The sequence below is a fragment of the Podarcis gaigeae genome, assembly GCF_964106915.1.
Source record: "Podarcis gaigeae genome assembly, chromosome: 13".
Lineage (NCBI taxonomy): Eukaryota > Metazoa > Chordata > Lepidosauria > Squamata > Lacertidae > Podarcis > Podarcis gaigeae.
The window spans coordinates 42,501,938-42,523,544 of NC_139689.1; the positions used below are offsets into that span (position 1 = coordinate 42,501,938).

The 21,607-nt window shown below is 46.7% G+C and overlaps 1 protein-coding gene across 2 annotated transcripts in view; it reads left to right on the plus strand.

The window, feature by feature from the left end:
* Window positions 1–21,607, plus strand: part of FAM171A2 (family with sequence similarity 171 member A2) — a 40,557-nt gene that overhangs the window by 7,654 nt on the left and 11,296 nt on the right. For both annotated transcript variants that reach the window (XM_083709264.1, XM_083709265.1), the window contains exons 2-3: window positions 8,382–8,609; window positions 19,622–19,714. In XM_083709264.1, the coding sequence (XP_083565390.1) occupies window positions 8,382–8,609; window positions 19,622–19,714 (321 nt within the window). The remainder of the gene's footprint in view (window positions 1–8,381; window positions 8,610–19,621; window positions 19,715–21,607) is intronic.

The following is a 21,607-nucleotide window of genomic DNA, read 5'->3' on the forward strand; positions in this document are numbered from 1 at the left end:
AGTGGGGGAAGATTGGGGTAGTTGTGTGTGCGTTTGGGGGCATGGTGCCCTTTTATTCCCTCCCCGCTCTTTCAAGTCTCCACTTCCTTGATCAGAGCTCTCAGGTGGTTGGGGGCACGCTGCACCATTTTGTTGCAGCAGGTCCCATTTCTTCCCTCTTACTCCCTGGCCTGTTCTGTAGGAACATTTCTCCAACTGCTACATAACAACAAAGTTGTGTACAGCACAGCAAAGGGATATTTAGGAACAAACTGGAGGACGCGACAAAACGTTGCCACATATCCCCAGTCTCAATGAACCGGTACAGCCAGACTGGAAAAGGAGCTTTGTTCTGCTTTGATTTGAGGGAATGTCCGCCCTTTCAAAAGCCCTCAAGGAAGCCCTGGAACAGCAAAACAAGGTTTCGTTTCCAGGTTGGCTGGGCCCCAGAGCAGAAGATTCATTGTTGGGGGCTAAAGATACACAGCAAGATTTTTGTTGCATGTCCCCACTTGTCGTTCTTAATTGTTCTGATCTATAGAGCACTTTGAGTTTGCAAAGTTGCTTGAAGTCTTCCCCCCCTCCCCAGTTTATTTTCACCCCGTCTTCCTTGAAGTGGGTCAGTTTCCATGCTTCTTTGGGAGCTGCTAAGCTAGTGTATGATCATAGTATATGAAAATGCCCAAACTGTCATCATAAACAGAGAACAGTGATGTAAGTGCCTGAGGTAATGTTGGGTGTTTAGATCCATCAGTCTTTTCATTCCTGGTGGTCCTCCTCTATCTGGAGTGACTCCCATCTAAACTTTTTTTGAATTTTCTTCCCAGCCTTTGAAACTATGGTTGGTAGCTAAACGCACTCACCAATAATCCCTCCTTTCTTAATACCACACATGTATGCAGATAGCAGGGAATTGTCTCTTGTCTACTTAGTGGGGATGGACAGTGGCACTCTGCACATCCTTAGAGGCAACCTTGCAACACACATGGTTTACCAGCTCTGGCGTTCAAAATAGGCCCGAGAGCTCCACCTTGGCTCAGATTATGTCCGCATTGTATGGCCTTGGGAAAGCCCAGAGAACATTTTCTCTTTCCGGTCTTGTTTGGCCACAGGAATAAAACAAAAGCTCCACTCTCTTGGCAAAGGGTTGGCTTCCGTAACAAAAGGATTGTTGGATTCAGACCGGAGTAGAACTCTTGACATGCAAGTTGCACAAATACTATACCAGGGGTCAGCAAACTTTTTCAGCAGGGGGCCGGTCCACTGTCTCTCAGACCTTGTGGGGGGCCGGACTATATTTTGGAAAAAATAAAAAAGGACAAATTCCTATGCCCCACAAATAACCCAGAGATGCATTTTAAATAAAAGCACACATTCTACTCATGTAAAAACACCAGGCAGGCCCCACAAATAACCCAGAGATGCATTTTAAATAAAAGGACACATTCTACTCATGTAACAACACACTGATTCCTGGACCATCTGTGGGCCGCATTGAGAAGGCGATTGGGCCAGATCCGGCCCCTGGGCCTTAATTTGCCTACCCATGTGCTATTCCTTTAAAGCACACTCAAAATACATCCCCCCCCCAAAAAAAAAGAATTCTTTGATCTGTAGTTTATTGATGATTGCTAGGAATTGTAAGTCTCTGAGGGGTAAACCATTGTTAGCCAGACTCCAGGCGTGTTTTGCAACTGGCGCAGTTCCAATTGCGACCGCACAGAGATCTCTGGATCTGGCGACGAGAAAATAAAATGTCACTTAGGGAAGAATCTGAAATACTTTTCTCAAAGCTTGAATTTGTTTTGTTTTGGATTGTGTGATGTTTTAATGTGTTGTCAACTGCTTTGAGCTTTCTTCTTTAAAATATAAAATGGTATAGAAATGAGATGATGATGATAATAATAATAATCCACTGCAAAAAGGCGTCTAGACATTCCATTGTGGTGACCATCATATCTAGGTTTAAGGTGCCATTTGGCAATTAGATTAGCTGCAAACACAGGCATAAACTACAATGCCCAGAATTCTTTGAGGGAAAGAATGTGCATTGAATGTGCTTTAAAGGTATAGTATTGCATGTAGCCTAAAACTATAGCAGTGTCTTCCAGAGGTTACTTTCTCTTTATCATTATCAGTCTATTGAAGCATCATAAGGTGTAATAACACACTGAATGAGTAACTGATATGGGCTTAGGGTCTGAGGAAAGCTATTTGTCTCTGTGGGCCTGGAACACAGTGCAGACCGTGTGGGGACGGAGGGTTAGGAGAAGCAGGTGCAGAGTTGGGGGAATCAGAGAGAAAATCAATGTCCTGCCTGGAGGGAAAACACAGGAGAGATTGGCAGCTTGGCAATAATGGACAGGCAATGTGTCAGGAGGTGACCTGAATCTGGGCAGCTGCGTGACGCAGTGCTGCCCGTTTGAGACAGGAGACAATTTATAGACTTTAAAGAGAGTTGAAAGTGGGGTCACTGCTCTTGCTGTGCTTGGCTCCGCCTTCTTTGGCTTCCAATAAACAATATTTTTCGGAGTTTAAAATTACACAGAAAGACTTGATTGGCCAGAGGCGACAAGGAAAGAGAAGAAATGCTTCTACTTTCCGGGGAGCAAAACCTCCCTCAAACCACTTCGGACTCTTTTTGAAACGGTGGAAGACCATGGTTCAGACGCAGAGTACATGGTTTGCATGCAAAAAGGTCTAGGTTCAATCCCTGAGCATTTCCAGGTCAAACTGGGATTGTCCCCTGTCTGAAATCCTGGAGTAATATGGTACTGTGGTGGATGGACTAATGACAGCATTAAGGCATATATAAAACCAGATTCCTGTGTTCCATGGGCTTGTCCGCACTGGAGTTTAATGCGGATTTGAAGCTGACTGGTCTTCCTTTGTGGCATCCACACATCTTCATCCAAATGGTAGCCGCTTCCCTCCCTCCCACTAAATTTAGATTGTCCCAATCCACTGATAATCCAATAAAGGAAGAAAATCCAATATAAAACCACACGTTACCTGACTGCAGACACACTGAAGCGCATTCTGCGTATTGTTCTTGTTTTTAACTTGTGTGGTGACATTTTACTGGGTGCCCTACAATTGCAATCTCTTCTGACTTCCATTTTGTTTCCATCAGTCCCTTTTAGCCTGCATTTTCCCACCCGTTGTTTCTGAAGGACCATTCGTGTTATTTTTAAAACCACTACTATTGTTTTATTTATTTCATAAAATTTATACACCAAAAAACCCTCAAAGCGATTTGCAAAAAGATACAGCCATAAAATTGGGCATGGGGAATTACAAAACACAAGACGTTAAAATACTAAACAGACTTAAATTCACACCATCTTTTCTAAGCCTCTGAGTAGCCTTGACTAAACAAGGCACCGAAAATAATACAATGAAGGCACCTGCTTGATATCAATAGGGCAGGAGCTGCAAATTGTAGGTGCTGCCACACTTAAACGATTGGGTTCCTACAAATGCAGAATGTGTATTATGTGACACCCTTTAGTAGTATCAATTCTGCCAATCAAAGCGGTCAAGTTGGGCACATGTAGGGTAAGGTGATCTTGGAAATACACTGGTCAAAAGCTGCCAAGGGCTTTAAATGTCAACCGTAACACCTTGAACCTGGCCCAGTAGCAAATCGGCAACCAGTACAGCTCTCTGAGCACAGGTATTATACGCTGACAAGGCCTCACTCCTGTTATGTTACACACTAACCACAGCTTCTGGGTCAAGTGTGAGGGAAGCCCCACATAGAGCACATTGCAGTAATCCAGTGAATTAACCAATGCATGAACTACTTTGGCAAGGCTTTCCTGGTCCAGGAATGGCCATAGTTGTTGAACCAATTGTGGTTGTTGCTCTAGTGTGTGTGTGTGTTTTTTAAAGAAACTTGTATAGAACAATAGTATTGAAATTAAAAATAAAATTTGCTCTTGCAGGGAAAAGGAATAGAAGTGGCATTCTTTCATGCAAGCGACTCCAAATCCTTAACTGGCTTGGAGCTTACACCTTTTTAAAAACAACTGCTCTGGTATATTGAAAAACTTGTGTTTAAAAAAAAGACAATAATTTTTTTTAAAAGCATGTGCACACAGGTAAACAAATGCCCATAACAGACCTCAGGTTTCTGGAATTCAAGGAGGGTAGTGAAGGACTAACTGAAGGAAAGCGGCGACCGCACAAATATATCCCATGAACCACTTTCTCAGTGTGGTTGGGAAATTTCAAGGTAGATATTGGAGGCATTAATCTGAAAATGCTAATGTGTGGATGAAGGTGCACAGACACACACACAGAAGATGCAGCAACCCGTTAGCAACATAATGTGGATATAACCTAGTCTCTCATCTTCAGTATGCAGGATTCTGCGTCCACGGACCAGGGCTTGTCCCCTGTGGTTAATATCTAGTGAGAGAGATCCAGGAACTCAAACCTACCTGGAAGCCATACCTGAAAGCTCTGCCATAAACAAACAAACCCTCATATGAGAGTGAAGAAGTAGAAGTCTGGATAGGCCTTTTTAGTGGTCAGAGAAACAATTCTGTGCATGCTCAGAGACATTATTATTTTGTATGATACATGCCCAGCCCTGTCATTAATTTTGCACATGTCCAGAGGAAAAAAACATTTCTCTCTGCCTTAGTTGTAGCAGTGGTCTGTGAGTTATGCATTTTCTAGGGCCCAACTGCCCCAGCATTGAAAATAGATTCTATCTAGGACTATAGGAAGGGTTTTTGTTTAATTTAAGAGGACAGCGGGGAGAGGTTTTGACTCCCAAATGTTCTTTTTTATTCATGTATCTATATGCATTCACTTAATTAGAAAGCCTTGAGGTGTCAGTATTGTGCATTGTAAAGAGAGAACCTTTTCGCTCGTCTGTGTGCAATAAAAGCACGGCGAGGGAGCATGGTGGAATTGTGTCCTTTTGCAACCATCAGCGCTACCCTTGTTTGGAGCACAACAAGATGGTTAAATGTGTGTGAAAGGGCAAGCCGAGCATTTGTTGGGAGGGGGCACTGTTCTGGCACCAGTTCCATGGTAACCCATGGGCCTGCTGAAGGATGCGGGCCTAGGCCTTGCTCTGTGCAACGGTCCCCATGGCAACAAACTCCAGCGATGGGAAGGAGGTTATTCACATCGCTTCGCTTTCTAGGCCTGAGTGGAGCTTGGAGGGAGGGGGTACTTTGTAGGACAAATGAGGCCGTTGCCACGGTGACAGGACCGCAATCCAAAAAGGGGGAAGTTGGTTTGACTGCTGAGGGCACAGGCCTTTGGACGGCAGGAAATAATCAGGGTTTTTTTTTAGTTGGGGGTGGCGTGGGACCCCTGTGTGTGTACTATGGGTAGAAAAAACCATAGCTTTTTCTCAGAGATGCATGGCAGGCAACTTGCTACAGGCTGCTGTATGAACCATGGCTGGTCAGTTTTAAACAGAGTTCATGTTTGGAGTTTTCCAGGGGCTCCATTTCCAGAAGCATGGGCTATGCAGAGGGCCTTCTTGGTAGCAGCACCTGTCTGTTGTCAAGGAAATAAACAACTACAGTGGTACCTCGGGTTACAAACACTTTGGGTTACAGACAACGCTAACCCAGAAATAGTACATCGGGTTAAAAACTTTGCTTCTGGATGAGAACAGAAATCGTGCAGCGGTAGCGGGAGGCCCCATTAGCTAAAGTGGTACCCCAGGTTAAGAACAGTTTCAGGTTAAGAACGGACCTCCAGAACGAATTAAGTTCTTAATCCGAGGTACCACTGTATCTGACATCTGAAGGCAGCCCCACAGAGGGAAGTTTTTAATGTTTGATGTCTTACTGAGATTGAATTTGTTGGAAGCTGCCCAGAGTGGCTGGGGCAACCCCAGTCAAATGGGCAGCATATACGTTATTATTATTACTATTACATTTATTATTATTCCTATCTATTGCACCCTCCCTTCACACTGGCAGAGAGGGAGTTAAAGAGCCATGAGGCAGGCAAAGGGCTCTTTAACTCCTTTCCTCCCAGTGTGACGGGCTTTGGCTTTTACAGCCTTTCCTTTAGGCACCTCAACCTACTCCGTTCCATTCCTTTGTGTCTTCGACATAGCAGTGAGCAGCTGAGGTGCCTAAAAGGGGAACATTTTACAGAACTTCTGTTGCTGCTCACACTGGTGGATTTGGGCCTCCAGAGCCCTTTGTCTCCTTTTGAAAGTTGGGTTGCTCACTGATCACAAAAGGAAACCAAATAACATTCCTCCTCCCAGCCAGCCTGTTTTCAGGTCAGATGCCAGAACAGCAAGGGGAAAGGAGAAATGGTGTGTGTTTGTAGGTGAAGGGGCTGTGGGGTTGTGGTTTTTTTTTTTTTACCATTTGTCTTAGGTGATTAGTCTGATTTTACATTGCCCAAAACTACTGGGAGTGCAGCTGCTTGAGTCTGTCCCCTGATCTGCCCTGTGTTCTAGTCCTCCGGACCAGAGGTCTGTACATCTGTGCCCTGTCCAATAAGTTGGTTTTTCCCCAAGGGTAGCTCAAAATGTTTTAACTCAAATTAAGTTAAAAATAGCTTTGTTTTGGTGGGGTCTTTTTACACAATGGCCTTTGATTTTTCCAAGTCACACGGTAACAGGAAGTGCAAAGGAGTCGCGCTCTGTATTTCAAATGTTATTCTAGCTGTGCAAATTGAGGGGTGCTAGCTGCTTCCTCTTCCCCTGCAAGCAGCTACTCTCTGAACGCACTTTGTGAGCAATGACTGACCTCAGCTCCACCTTGATTTTGCGTGGAATCCTACCCCCAGCCCTTCTTCCAGGCAGCCCGTTGATGGAGAGAGGAAGCAGCCGTGGCCTCCCTCCAGCTGGAGCTTCCTGGTCACCAGGGAGCTTACATCCAAAGCCAAGTGGAGTTGAATCAGCCCCTCTGTCCGGAGGTCTTCTTCTGTTTGCACGCAGGGTGAGGAGAATATGTCAGGCAGGCAGCCAGCAGAGGAGATCTTGGCCATGTGTGACCAATCCTCAAGTTTGCACATTGTTGGAATGGACTGGGGTGATGGGAGCCAGCTCCGCTTGAGCTGCAGGGAATTGCACAGCGGGAAATGCAGTGAGACAAACCTTTTGCTGGGGTTTAGTATTCTTGAACTGCTCAGCGAGGTATCCCATTTTTGCTTCCCCTTCTTGCTGGCACTGCTCCGCTTTCACCGTTCTTCTGTGTCTAAAGTACGTTTCCCATCACTGTGGAGTGATCTTTCATTTATTTGGAATAAACAAATGACTATAAGAATGCATGTTAATGTTGGCCTGTTCTTTCCCCCCCTCCCCCCGTTTTTGGTCTTTTGAGTTGCATCATTCTGGTATGGGAACATAACTTGCATAAGGAATTCTACATATTTCAACTAGATTTCGACCTAGAATTCCTGCATTGCAGGGGGCTGAACTAGACTGCCCTCAGGGTCCCTTGCAAGTCTATGATTCTATGATTTACTAGCCTGCTTTGAATTGTGGTCACACAGAGGACTTGGGGGAGAACTGAGGTCTTATTTGTTCCTGAGCAGTGTGAGAGAGTCAGGGGTGGCAACTTGAATAAAATAAAATATTGGGGTGCACAAGATGTGATGTGCACACACCATTTGAATGGCAATGCCCATCAACTTTGGTGGGGCAGCCTCATAACATGAAGGGATCTTGGCCCTTAGGAGTTGGTTCCACAGGATACCCAGCTGGTTTTTCCCTTCTTCAAACCCAGGAAAAAATAAAGACCATAGCCCTCTCCTAAGCATTCCTCAATTTGCAGATAACTCAGGGAAGAAGATTCTGTGCTGGGCGCATCGAGGAGGGAAGTTACCAGAGGAGGAGGAGGAGGGACAGTTGCCATTGGCAACTAGATGTGTGGAATCCTGATGCCCACAACATTGCTTTTCACTTGTGTGACTCACATATACACAAACTATTACCTTAGTGCTTGTGATGTTCCTGTGCATTCACAGGCTAGCAAAGAGCGCATGCCAGACACAGAGTGTTGAAACTGGGGCAGCTGCAGTGAGGGAAGCGAGGAGTTGGATTGCCGGAGAGGAAATCCTCACACGCAAAGGAACAGCGGGAGGGGTTCTGTGTTGTGAGCAGAAATGAGCGAAAGATGATACGCTGGGTAGCCAAATAGGAAGAGGGCCGAGGAGACAACACATCTTAAGGACAATGGACCAAATAGGGTGGCTACAGGAAGGTCATGGAGGCCTTAGAGTTGGAAAGGAAACTGATTGGCCCTTGTTGTTTTAACTAACCACACCTTTTGTTCAAGTGAAATGGCAACATGAATACCAACTGAGGAGGGGAAAGGCCACTGGGAAACCATACAAGTTACTTTTGAGTTGGGAAAAACATTGGGGGCAAGCTCACACACCCTTTCTGTATTCTGTCTTTCCTCCAGAGGTGGTCATCAAGGTCCAGGTGTATGAGAATGGCGACCTGTCCCCACTGCCTCAGGCAGCCGTGGAAGTGTATGGCAACCAGACATCTCTGGCTTCAGGCGCCACCGACCATGAGGGTGTCAGCATGCTCCCCATCAGCTACCGCCTGGGCACCTGGGTCATCGTCACAGCCTCCAAGCGTGGTTTTGTTACAAACTCTGTTCCTTGGCGCGTCAACAAGCTGCCACGTGAGTTGTGGTGCACAATGGCTAGGGGAGAGTCTGGGTGGCTAGAAGACCACAGATTTTTTTGGGGGGGGGGCCCTGTCAGTGCATGATGGGCACTTCATGGGTGGGGGCGGGTGGGGTCACAAAGGATGCAAACTTTTATCAGCTTTCACCAACGTAACTTCTGTAGGAATAAAGGAATATGCATTGCTTTGGTAGGTAGAATGAGGTCACTCCTTCCTCTTCACTGGAATGGTGCTGCTTCTCAGTATTTTACAGAAGAGTCATTTCACTTGGATGATGGAACGAACCCAACATCTCAGTGCCACATGGCTAGATTCCACTCAGTATGTACGAATCTCATATCATAGTGTCTGTTCAGTACAGAAGAACATTTACAAGAGCACTGCTGGATCTAACCAAAGGTTAATCTCAGTGCTGGAAATTTGCCAGGCATGTTGTGTGACTGGGGCGGGTCCAGTTGCGACCACGTGGAGATCTCTGGATGCTAGGTTGGCAACTGACATCTCCATCAGGCTGGCCCTTCCAGCTTTCTTAAGCAGGCCAGCAGAAGAGCTTGCATGTATAAAGGTAAAGGGACCCCTGACCATTAGGTCCAGTTGTGAATGACTCAGGTTGCGGCGCTCATCTCGCTTTATTGGCTGAGGGAGCCGGCGTACAGCTTCCGGGTCATGTGGCCAGCATGACCAAGCCGCTTCTGTCGAACCAGAGCAGCACATGGAAACGCCGTATACCTTCCCGCTGGAGCGGTACCTATTTATCTACTTGCACTTTGACGTGCTTTCAAACTGCTAGGTGGGCAGGAGCAGGGACTGAGGAACGGGAGCTCACCCCGTCGCGGGGATTCGAACCGCGACCTTCTGATCGGCAAGTCCTAGGCTCTGTGGTTTAACCCACAGCACCACCCGCGTCCCTAGATTGCTTGTATAGATCACTTTTTTCTCCATGTACTTGGTTCATACACATCCCTCATCAGTTAATTCCTACAACGACCCTGTGTGGTAGGTTAAGAGGCTGTGACTGACTCCAAAGTCACCTATTGAGCTTCATGACTGAGTGGGTATTTGAACCCTGATCTCCCAGACCAACAGTTCAATCACTACACAACACTGCCTTCCTAGCATACTTCTGCAATGGGGCAGCTTATTTTTTTTTGGGGGGGGGAGAGATAATTTATAGTGAAATAATTCAACCATTTGGGGTGTGCAGAATAAGATGGGGAGCCCCCAGCCCCTTGCAAATGAAGCAAAGCGCACGCATTATGTGTGAACCCTTAGTGTGCACTGGCAAAGACTAACTGGCGCTGGTAATAAGGTCACCTCATTGACCCACCCTAGGGGTTGGAAGCGAAAGTCACAGCTGGCGTATAACACTATCAATAGTTTATGCCTGTAGGCAGGAAATGGGAGGCAACACACACATGCATAAAAATATAGATGTCTTGTGTTTACATACTTTTTTGGACACAGGAGAAGGCCAGAACAGAATTTGAATTAAAGTGCATGCACACTGTGTTTTGGAAGCAGGTTGGATTAGCTTCCAGTTCACATATCTCAGTCCCTCCAAGCGGCCTTATTTTCCAGGGACAGTCCCGGATTTCCAGAAGTCGTCCTGGTTTCTGATTTGATCCCAGAATGTCCTTCTTTTCCTTAGGGCATCCCTATTTTCCTCGGATAAATGCTGGAGGGTATGGAGTTAGGTGATCCCCGAGCCAAGGAGATCTTTAGAATCTCCTTTAGAAGACATCTGAAGGCATCCCTGTATAGGGAATTATTTTTGAAAAATGTTTAATGTTTTATTATGTTTTTATATGGGACGTGGGTGGCACTGTGGTCTAAACCACTGAGCCTCTTGGGCTTGCCGATCAGAAGGTCGGCAGTTCGAATCCCTGTGACAGGGTGAGCTCCCGTTGCTCGGTCCCTGCTCCTGCCAACTAGCAGTTCAAAAGCATGTCAAAGTGCAAGTAGATAAATAGGTACCGCTCCGGCAGCAAGATAAATGGTGTTTCCTTGCGCTCCTCTGGTTCGCCAGAAGCGGCTTAGTCATTCTGGCCACATGACCTGGAAGCTGTCTGCGGACAAACGCTGGCTCCCTCAACCAGTAAAGTGAGATGAGCGCCACAACCCGAGTCGTTCACGATTGGACTTAACTGTCAGGGGTCCTTTACCTTTATGTTTTTATATATGTTGGAAGCCGCCCAGAGTGGCAGGGGCAACCCAGGTTTAGAGACTGTCACATACATGCTCACAGTTGTTGTCCTGTCTTTAGACAGAGCAAGCTGGAGGGTGGCAGCAGCTGGTCCTCTGGCCACTCCCATCCTCCTGAGCCAGTGTGGTGTAGTTGTTAAGAGCGGTAGACTCGTAATCTGGTGAACCAGGTTCACTTCCCCACTCCTCCACATGCAGCTGTTGGGTGACCTTGGGCTTCCCTCTGAAGTCTCTCAGCCTCACTCACCTCACAGTGTTTGTTGTGGGAGAGGAAGGGAAAGGAGAATGTTAGCCGCTTTGAGACTCCTTCGGGTAGTGATAAAGCGGGGTATCAAATCCAAACTCTTCTCTTCTCCTGAGCTTCCACTCGGGTGGCAGTGATGCATCCTTGTGGCTGGTCTGAGCTGCCTCACCGAGTTGCTTTCTCCTGATGCGTCACTTATAGTATGGTTGGGAATGGCTGTGACTGAGTGAGCAGGCAGAGGGGGAGCCAGCCAAGGCCATGCGCCCCAGCAGACATTGCACTCGCACACATGTTGTGGTGATGCTGCACTGTGGCATTTGTTTGCACAGGTAACAAGCAATGCCAGGTGGAGTGGTGAGTAAGGCCAGAGCTTTGGGTCCCACATGGGTCCTGCCCCACGTCTCCTAAGCTAGCCTGCTGCCCTTAGGTGTTGTGGTGGAGGATCCTGTCCTGTCCCCCACATTGGAGTAAGACACTAGTGTCAGTGCAGCTGGCTTCTGCATTTGGAATAGCAGCAATCCTTTAATACAGGCAGCAAAATGTCTTTGGCAGGGCCTGCTATGAGCATGATATGCCAATCTCCCTGCAGCCAGTGTGTCATTGTTGCACAAAGGTTTTGTGGCGCATATTTCAAGTTCAGTTTCCCCTCCCAAAAATTTTTTTGTTGGTTTTTCCAAAAAAATTCAAACAACATAAATCTCCACTATATTTAAATCAAACTTAATAACATTGTAAATGACTTCCTCGTATCTCCCTACTTGAATTTCAGTGTACATCATTTTAACCGTTTTCCAACACCAATATTCTTTATAAAATTAACTTATTCACTTAACGTCTTTCTTTCTTTTCAGTTCAGCATTACAACATGTTTATTCATCATATTTCAAGTTTTTAACCAGAGGGTCAACCTCCTAGAGATTTCTTTTCTTTCTTTTATTTAATGCTTTGGGGCACTTGGCAGAGGCGTATTCTCCAAGCAGAAAGCGAGGAGGAAGATTCAGGTGTTCACTTACACGAGGGAACACCAGAGCCTTCCCTCCTCCTCCGTTTTTCTTTTTTTCATTTGATGATCTTTCCCGACCACCGTTTTTCATTCTCCCCAGGGTTCTAGTTCCTGTTGCTCATCAACATACCATGCCAGAGATGCCGACCATGATTCAGGGAATATTTCAGGGAAGCAATTCAGATTGCTCAAGCCACATGCCAAAGGGGAATGCAGCTCCAAGCCCTCTGAGAAACCACTAGCCAGTCAGCCATGTGAAAATTCCTTCTTGCCATCAAATTTGGAAACTTTAAGTAAACATCCGCTCATGAGTTTACAGGCCGAGAAGAGTTTGGATTGATATCCCGCCTTTCACTCCCTTTTTAAAGGAGTCTCAAAGTGGCTCACATTCTCCTTTCCCTTCCTCCTCCACAACAAACACCCTGTGAGGTGAGTGGGGCTGAGAGACTTCAGAGAAGTGTGACTGGCCCAGTGTCACCCAGCAGCTGCATGTGGAGGAGCGGAGACGCGAACCCGGTTCCCCAGATTACGAGACTACCACTCTTAACCACTACACCACACTGGCTCTCCAGTGGCCTCTAACATATTTAACTGGCCTCTAACATATTTAAAACTAGATATTTATGTATGTACTCTTCAGGAGAAAAGGCTGAGGAGCAAACCCTACACAAATCCAAAAGTGGAGTCCCTAAGATGGTTGGAGAGTATCTTGTATGCCTCCTTCCAGCAACTCAAGCAACATGGGAGGCAGCAGTTATGAGTTACTGGTCTCTGCAGCCGCAGCAAGAGCTGTGGTTCTCCAGCCATTTGACTTTGCCCCTGGAGACACACTCCTGAGACAAACAGATGTCTGAAGGAGTGTCTCCACCCCCATCGTCCAGCCTGGACACTGAGGTCCAGCTCTGAGGGCCTTCTGGCAGTTCCCTCACTGTGAGGTTACAGGGAACCAGGCAGAGGGTCTTCTCGGTAGTGGCACCCGCCCTGTGGAACGCCCTCCCACCAGATGTCAAGGAAATAAACATCTGACTTTTAGAAGACAACTGAAGGCAGCCCTGTTTAGGGAAGTTTTTATTTTTTTTATTTTTTATTTTAAATAATATTATTTAAAAGTTTTAAGGGGTACAAAAAGAAAAAGTAAAAAACATCATTTTAAACAAAAAACAATACAACACATCCCAATAGGTAAAGAAAAAAGGATAAGATACAAAAAACCCCACAAAAAACCAGAGAAATAAAATCCATTAAACAAAAAAGAAAAAACAAAGAAAAATACAGCAAATCTTTCCATTACTTATGTTTCATTAGCTTATTTCCTTGACCTCGTCACACCTCCCTTTTTTTGTATTCTACATCGATTATCTATTTCAGCAAATCCTTTCCATCTTTTCAAATTTTAGTCCTGTAATTTATCTTAGTATAATGTAGATTTACTTTCCCTCCTTTCACCAATTAACAGTCAGTTGTTCCCAAATCCTTTATATCATTCCTGCTAAAATCACATAACATCATTCCAACATCCTTCTAACAATCATTAATTTTACAATGTTTCAGTAAATAGTCTTTAAATTTCTTCCAATCTTCCTCCACCGACTCTTCTCCCTGGTCTCGGATTCTGCCAGTCTTCCCTTCTGTTTAGGGAAGTTTTTAACTTTTGACATTTTATCGTGTTTTTAATATTCTGTTGGGAGCCGTCCAGAGTGGCTGGGGAAACCCAGCCAGGTGGGTGGGGTATAAATAATAAATTATTATAATATTATTATTATTATAACAATCCTACAGAGTTCTGTGGGGGTGGGTGGGAATACACATACGTATTTTACATGTAGGAAATGTGAGGCTCATGGTATTATAATTAGTAAGCCATAAGTGTTATTTTTCCCCTGGAGTCTGGTTTATTGCATCATCAACATTTTTTAAAAAAAATTTTTTTAGCTCAAAATAGTTTTCTACAGCCCTGAATGAACAGTATAAAATTATGATGCCAGGAAAATCTATTTTTTAATTGTTGCTATACGTTTTGCTTCTGAACTGCTTCCCTACACCTTAAAATTTCAAAACCGTTTGCACCAGACCAGCTGTTTTGGATCCAGTTTTCATGCAAGCTGCTCCCTCCTCTCACTATCTTATATAGACTAACAACAAACTTGCTCTAAGAATGCAGAGCCTTATGTATCCAAAATGGTACTATCCGTGCACCGCCCCACAGGAAGGCATTAACAGGTCTCGTAGGAAACCCTCGTGGGATTGGCAGAAGTACGGGAAACTCCAAATCAGCCTGTTGACAACTGTGCATCCTCAGTGACCACAGAGCAATGACTGATGGTTGAAGTGGGAGGGAACAAAAAACCCAGGCGGGTGGAGTAGGGCGTGGGATAGTTTATTCTGGAAAAAGAGACGGCAAGCTCTTCAAACTCCTGTGTCTCAGATTGTGCATGAGTCGTAAATTGGGATACATTGGGGTTCTAAGAAGCCATTTTAGGGAACACTTAGGTCTGTCTCCCCTGGAGAGTCATGAAATCGGAGTTATTTCAGAGTTATTTCTACTTCTCATGTTTTAGGGTTGAACTCTCAGATTGAAACAGATTGTAAGGCTAAGCCTAGGCTCAAATTATGCTCTAGCTGCCATCCTTGTTGAGAAAGGGAGAGGGTGGGCTGTGACAAGCCTTGCCAGATGTGCCTGACAGAGCCATCTGTCCAGCACCCTCCATGTTTTCCTCGGTTTCGGCCATTTGTCTTGGCTCTGGGCCTCGGCTGCTCCAGGATGCAGTTGTGGGAACACTTGTTAGAGCTGGTTGACAGATTTATTGAAGATGAACAGGTTGAAATCCTGCCTTCTAGGAATCTAAAAAACAAGGAAACTCGGTTTCCACGAAGTCCACCATCCAACTTGTCATAGAATTGTAGAGGTGGAAGGGACCACGAGGGTCATCTAGTCCAACCCCCTGCAGCGCAGGAAACTTTCGCCCAACATGGGTCTTGAACCCACAATCCTGAGAGTAAGTCTTGTGCTCTAGTAAAGGTAAAGGGACCCCTGACCATTAGGTCCAGTCGCGGACGACTCTGAGGTTGCTGCGCTCAATTCGCTTTATTGGCCGAGGGAGCCGGCGTACAGCTTCTGGGTCATGTGGCCAGCAGGACTAAGCCGCTTCTGGCGAACCAGAGCAGTGCATGGAAATGCCGTTTACCTTCCCACTGGAGCGGTACCTATTTATCTACTTGCACTTTGACGTGCTTTTGAACTGCTAGGTTGGCAGGAGCAGGGACTGAGCAACGGGAGCTCACCCTGTCGCAGGGATTCAAACCACCGACCTTCTGATCAGCAAGTCCTAGGCTCTGTGGTTTAACCCACAGCGCCACCCGCGTCCCCTTGTGCTCTACCAAGCTGGTAAATGTATCTCTTCCTCCCTGATCACTGCTACTTGACCCACAATAAAAAGCCATGAAAACTGTGAATAATATAATAATATTTATTTTAGTTCAGATCCTTTCCCTGCAACTGTGATTTTTTTTTTTAATACAAAAATCAAGCTTTCTAAAATTGCCGTGCTATAAGGCTGAATGAACCACGTAGACTTAAAAAGTTTTTACTCTGCTTTGTTATGTGGACTTGCAAATTTACTCTTTGCCTGCAAAGAGATTCAGTTCAATCTTAACAGCTTCAGTGGTTGTTAGCAACAATTTCCAGAGGATAAGAGGACTTTCTCCTGCCCAAAGGGCTTAACAATCTTGTAATTCAACACAGGGGAAACCACAGAGGAGTGGTTGGGAAATCCAGACAGAATGAATGGGAAGAGCATGTGTTTATATATCAATTACATGTGGTTATGATTAGTTACAGCACAGTATTGCATCTAGAAAAGGTGGGTTTTGAGAAAGGATTTGAAGGAAGAAAGAGCTGGCATTGCAGAGATGCTCTGGGAGGCTCCTCCAGACATAAGGGGCAGCAAGGAAGAAAGGGAGAGAAGCAGGAGCTGGATGAGCAAAGATCACAGGTAGGGTGGGATGCATTGAAATGTAAGAGCAGAGAGATAAGAGTTGGAGGCAAAGCCATGGGGGTGGGTGGGGGCTTTGAATAAAGAGCCTGCACTGGGGCCAGAAACAGCAAGGCAGCCAGGTGTAGGGGTATAAGGTGGGATGTGGGACGCAGGTGGTGCTGTGGTCCAAACCACTGAGCCTCTTGGGCTTGCTGATCAGAAGGTCGGCGGTTCACATCCCCGCAACGGATGCCTGTGCAAAAATCTTTTTGTCCATCTGCAAGAAACTTTTCTACTGGGGCACGGGCCCTCCTTCCCCAATCTTTTCCACCCAATTTATAACGACAAATGAAAGCTTTTGGGATGCTGCACTTCCAAACAGCCACTGGGAAGAGGCAGATTGCTTGGATAACATGGTGCCCAGGGATGAGGCAGTAGTGGCGCTATTGTCTAAACCATGGAGCCTCTTGGGCTTGCCGATCGGAAGATCAGCAGTTTGAATCCCCGCGACGGGGTGAGCTCTTGTTGCTTTGTCCCAGCTCCTGCCAGCCTAGCAGTTCAAAAGCACGCCAGTGCAAGTAGATAAATAGGTACTGCTGTGGCGGGAAGGTAAACAGCATTTCCATGCGCTCTGGTTTCCGCCAGAAGCGGTTTAGTCTTGCTGGCCACATGACCCGGAAAGCTGTCTGTGGGCAAACGCCGGCTCCCTCGGCCTGAAAGCAAGATGATCACCGCAACCCCATAGTCGCATTTGACTGGACTTAACCGTCCAGGGGTCCTTTACCATGTGGTCAGAGCAGCAAGAGGGGTGAATTGTTTTGGCCCCAGAAAACTGGGTAAAGGTGAAGGGGACCAAGGTAAGATAACGCAAGGCTAGAGAGGAAAATGGAGTAGCCAGGTGAGAGATGACTGGGGGTGAACCGGGATGGCGAGAGACAGATACATTTCCCCCAATGTTGTAAAGGAGGAAGAGGCAGAGCATGGCAACAGACTGGATAAGGAGAGAGAGAGAAGGATTTGTACCTATCCAACGAGGTGAGTGATGAAGCCGTCAGTGGCTAAGGAGAGTGTACAAGGAACACTTTAGAGAAAAGATGAAAAGTCTTGTCTTGAGCATACGAAATTATGACGCAGTATTCAAGTGGAAAGATTGGCGAGGATAGGGTAAGCAGCTGGAGATGCAGATTTGGAGGTGAGGGAGACCATTTTGGTCTAGAAAGGAAGTGCTGGGTTTCCTCAGTGTACCTGTGGTCCCCCAGCTCTTGTTGCACTCTGATTCCCATCAGCCCCAACCAGCATGGCTTGTGGACAGACATGATGGGAGTTGTAGTCCAGCCACAGTTTCCCCACCCCCGTTCTTGATGGTACCAAAAGCCGTGGGATTTAATGAGGTCATCCAGAGACAGTGTGTGGGGAAAAAAGAATAGCAGAGGTCCAAGAATAAGAGCAGCCGAAAGACCTCAGTGGAGAAGGGGAAAGTGGAGGAAGAGCTTCCCCTTGTGGAAACATAAAAGGAGCATTTAGGTCGGAAGAGAACCATGATTAAGAGATGAGGGGTGACTTATATATGCCTTCCCCCTCCTCCTCCTCCTCCTCCTCCTCCTCTTCCTCTCCACCTTCCATTTCTCAGTTCTCTTTTGTGGGGGAAGCATTATATCTGCACTGAGGTCATTCACAGCATGTTTAGATTTAATCAGGGTTTGCAAATCCATCTTTAAATTATGGTCTGGAGATGAGCAGATTTTGCAGCTGTGCTGACTCATGATGGAATTGCTATCTTGGGATAGGATAATCAGAAATCATTGTGTATACTTTCAGTATTCCCACTCCACCATTAGTATTTCCATTAAACTCCCCACCTTACCTTATGATGGACCAGTACTAATAATAAATTAGTGGGGGGTGGGGGGTGGGGAGGAAGAGAAAGCAAACTTCTCTAATGAGTGGTTCATAAGAAAAAACAAGCAAAATGGCTCAGTTCAGACATCACACCAAGCCTTGATTAAGGAAGCTAAATAATGGTCTGATGTGATGTCTGAATAGTTTGTGTTTGGCTAGCAATTCACAATTGGAGACCACTTTCTAGAATGGGTTTGCAAACAATGGTTTGTGTTAACTGCAAAATCACCATGAAAGGCAGGATGCAGATTTAACTAACTAAGGGCTCACCCAAACTTGCCCTTGCCCCCTGCTTTCCCCCAGGGAAACCCAATCTTTACTGCTGAATTGGAGAAAATATAAATTGGGTTTTCTCTGGATGGACGTTTTCTCTGGTTTGCCACTAAATACAGTAGAACCTCTACTTACGGACGTAATCAGTTCCGGAGGTCTGTCTGTAAGTCGATCCGGGGCGCTGGTAGAAGTGCCGTTGTGTGCAGGCGCATTCGGCGGCAGCGCGCTTCTGCGCATGTGCAAATTGTGGCAAACCCAGTATTTACTTCCAGGTTTGACGCAGTCACAACTTGGATCGGGCTCAAGTAGAGGCGGTCGTAAGTAGAGGTTCTACTGCAGTGGGTTTTCCTGGGGAAAGCAAGGACGAAACCACGGGACAAGCAGAAAATAACCCGTGCTTTCTAGGTATGCGGCAAGTGGAACTGTAGACGAACCCTTGGGTTTGGTGTAATGTTTAAATGTTTAAATTAATAAACAATACCTATGACTAGTACTTTGGAAGCTATTCTGCCTTGAGAGGGGAGTATTGACAGATAACCGAAGAAGAAAAACAGTTCTAAACTATGGTTTGCCAGTTGTACACCTGGAAGCTCACATGTTTGAGTTCGAAACTAGGATTAGTGCAAGCCATAGACTGGTGTCATGTTTGGGCTGAGTCTTTTCAAACGATCACATCAGAGAGGAGCACACCCAATTTTTTTCTTTCCGTTTCTGCAGCTCCTGCCACCCTGCAACAGAACTCTTTCTAGGGGCTTTTACTCCCAAGACAGACTACCGTATTTTCCGCTCTATAAGATGCACTTTTCCCCCTCCAAAAATTAAGGGGAAATGTGTGTGCGTCCTATGGAGCGAATGCAGGCTCCTTGGCTTCAGCGATAGCAGCGTGAATCCTCCGAAGCGCAGAGGGAGCGCTCCCTCCGCGCTCCGTAGGCTTCGCATTGCTTTCGCTGAAGCCTGAAGAATGAGAGGGATCAGTGCGCACCGACCCCTCTCGCTCTCCAGGCTTCAGGGATAGACTCTCCTGGTTTCAGCGAAAGGTACCTGAAGCCTCCGGAGAGCAGCGGGAACTTGCGCTGCGCTCCGAAGGCTTTGGGTTCCTTTTTGCAGAAGCTAGGAAAGCAAGACTCTCCTGGCTTCAGCAGAGAGGGAGAGCTGCGCAGCACCCCTTCTGCGAAGCGGGAGGAGAAATGGAAGGGGCTCCGTTTCTCCTGCTGCTTCCCTGAAGGGGCACTGAGCAGAGAGGGGGAGATTTTTTTTTTCTTGCTCTCCCCCTCTAAAACAAGGTGCGTCCTATAAAGCGAAAAATACGGTACTTTGTGATGTTATCAGGAAACTTGCTGCTAGGCACAGAAACACTTCGAGTAAGTCTGATTCTCTTTTTCTCTCTTCCCTCCCACAATTTCCCTTTGCAGTCTATGCCTCCGTCAGCCTCTATCTGCTCCCTGAGCGCCCTGCAACACTCATCCTCTATGATGACCTGGTACAGATCCTCCTTGGCTCTCCAGGTAAGTCCTCAGTTCCTTTAGCCAGAAAGTGCAGGGCATGTGGCCAGCACCCAGGGAGCCAGCTTGGCTATCTGGGGATTGGGGATCCCACACAATCGCTAGTGCCATCTTCTGGGCTGCAGGGGATGCTGGTCCTGTTTAAGATTGCAGAGCACATTGCTGCCCTCTGTGCACACTATTGGGAAGTAAGTGGTGGTCAGGGGAGACGAAGGGAAACGTTGGCTTGCTCTCTACAAACTCTGCACCTCCTCCAAGGCCTCTGGCTGTCTGTGCCTGCAGGGGGAGGCAGTCTTCAGCACCATGCCAGTTTGCAGGGGGCATTTGGGAGAGACGTCTGCAGCCCAAGGGACTTTTTGAGCTGGGCTGGATGATGGGAGGAGGGAAGTAGGAAGGTCAGTGTTCTGGGGCTTTGCTAGAACTGTATAAGCCAGGGATGTCCAACAGGTCAATCATGATCTATTGGTCGATCCCTGGGAGGTTTTGGTAGATCGCTGGCTCCTCCATCCAGCCCCATCCTCTAGATCGCTAGAGCGGAAGTTGGAGTTTTCGCAGCGAGGCTGACTGTCTCATTTGCCATCTCTTGGTGGGGGCTTTTTATAACTTACTTGACCTGATCCCCAAAATTAAAGCTTAAGAACGTTGACCTGAATCCCCCCCAAATGGGATGTACTTCCCTAATAAAAGCTCAACAGCTTTGACCTGAACCCCTTAAAAAATGAGACGTTCCTCCCAAAAAAAGTTCAACAACTTAGACCTGAAACATCCCCCCCAAAAAAGGGGTAGATCACTGCCAGATTTTAATTGTGTTAGTAGTCTCTTGGAAGTTTGACGTCCCTAGTATAAGCGAGTGAGCTGAGGAGGTGACCCTGGGTTGGGTGTGAGCTGGTCAGGAGTCTGTGGGATCGAGATGGGTTGCTGTGCTGTGAAGTGGTGAATGAGAGAATTAGGGTGGTGGGTGTTCTAGATCCCTGGAGGGAGATGGCCAGTCACCTCTTCTCTGATCTAATGTACTCGATAAGAGAGATGCCTCCATAAACTTACCAAATGAGGCAAGTCACTCTCATATTGCTCACCTTTCATAATTTCTTGCCTTCCTGTTATCCATGAGGAGGAGCCGAGCATGGTTTGCTCAGCATACTGAATCCTCTTATTAAGGACTAAATACGTTTTAAAAAGGTGAATTACAGTCAATATAAACTCACAAAAAAATGGCATACATACAGAGCAACACAACAGGATTCAAATTCCACGTGTTGTCATGAATTTGAGCAGCCCTATGCTATAGGTGGCGCTGTGGGTTAAAGCCTCAGCGCCTAGGACTTGCCGATTGAAAGGTCGGCGGTTCGAATCCCTGTGGCGGGGTGCGCTCCCGCTGCTCGGTCCCAGCGCCTGTCAACCTAGCAGTTCGAAAGCACCCCCGGGTGCAAGTAGATAAATAGGGACCGCTTACCAGCGGGAAGGTAAACGGCGTTTCCGTGTGCTGCGCTGGCTCGCCAGATGCAGCTTTGTCACGCTGGCCACGTGACCCGGAAGTGTCTCCGGACAGCGCTGGCCCCTGGCCTCTTGAGTGAGATGGGCGCACAACCCCAGAGTCTGTCAAGACTGGCCCGTACGGGCAGGGGTACCTTTACCTTTACCTATGCTATACAGTGGTACCTCGGGTTACATACGCTTCAGGTTACAGACGCTTCAGGTTACAGACTCCGCTAACCCAGAAATAGTACCTTGGGTTAAGAACTTTACCTCAGGATAAGAACAGAAATTGCACAGCGGCAGCAGCGGGAGGCCCCATTAGCTAAACTGGTGCTTCAGGTTAAGAACAGTTTCAGGTTAAGAACTGACCTCCGGAACGAATTAAGTATATAACCAGAGGTACCACTGTACAGAGCATAG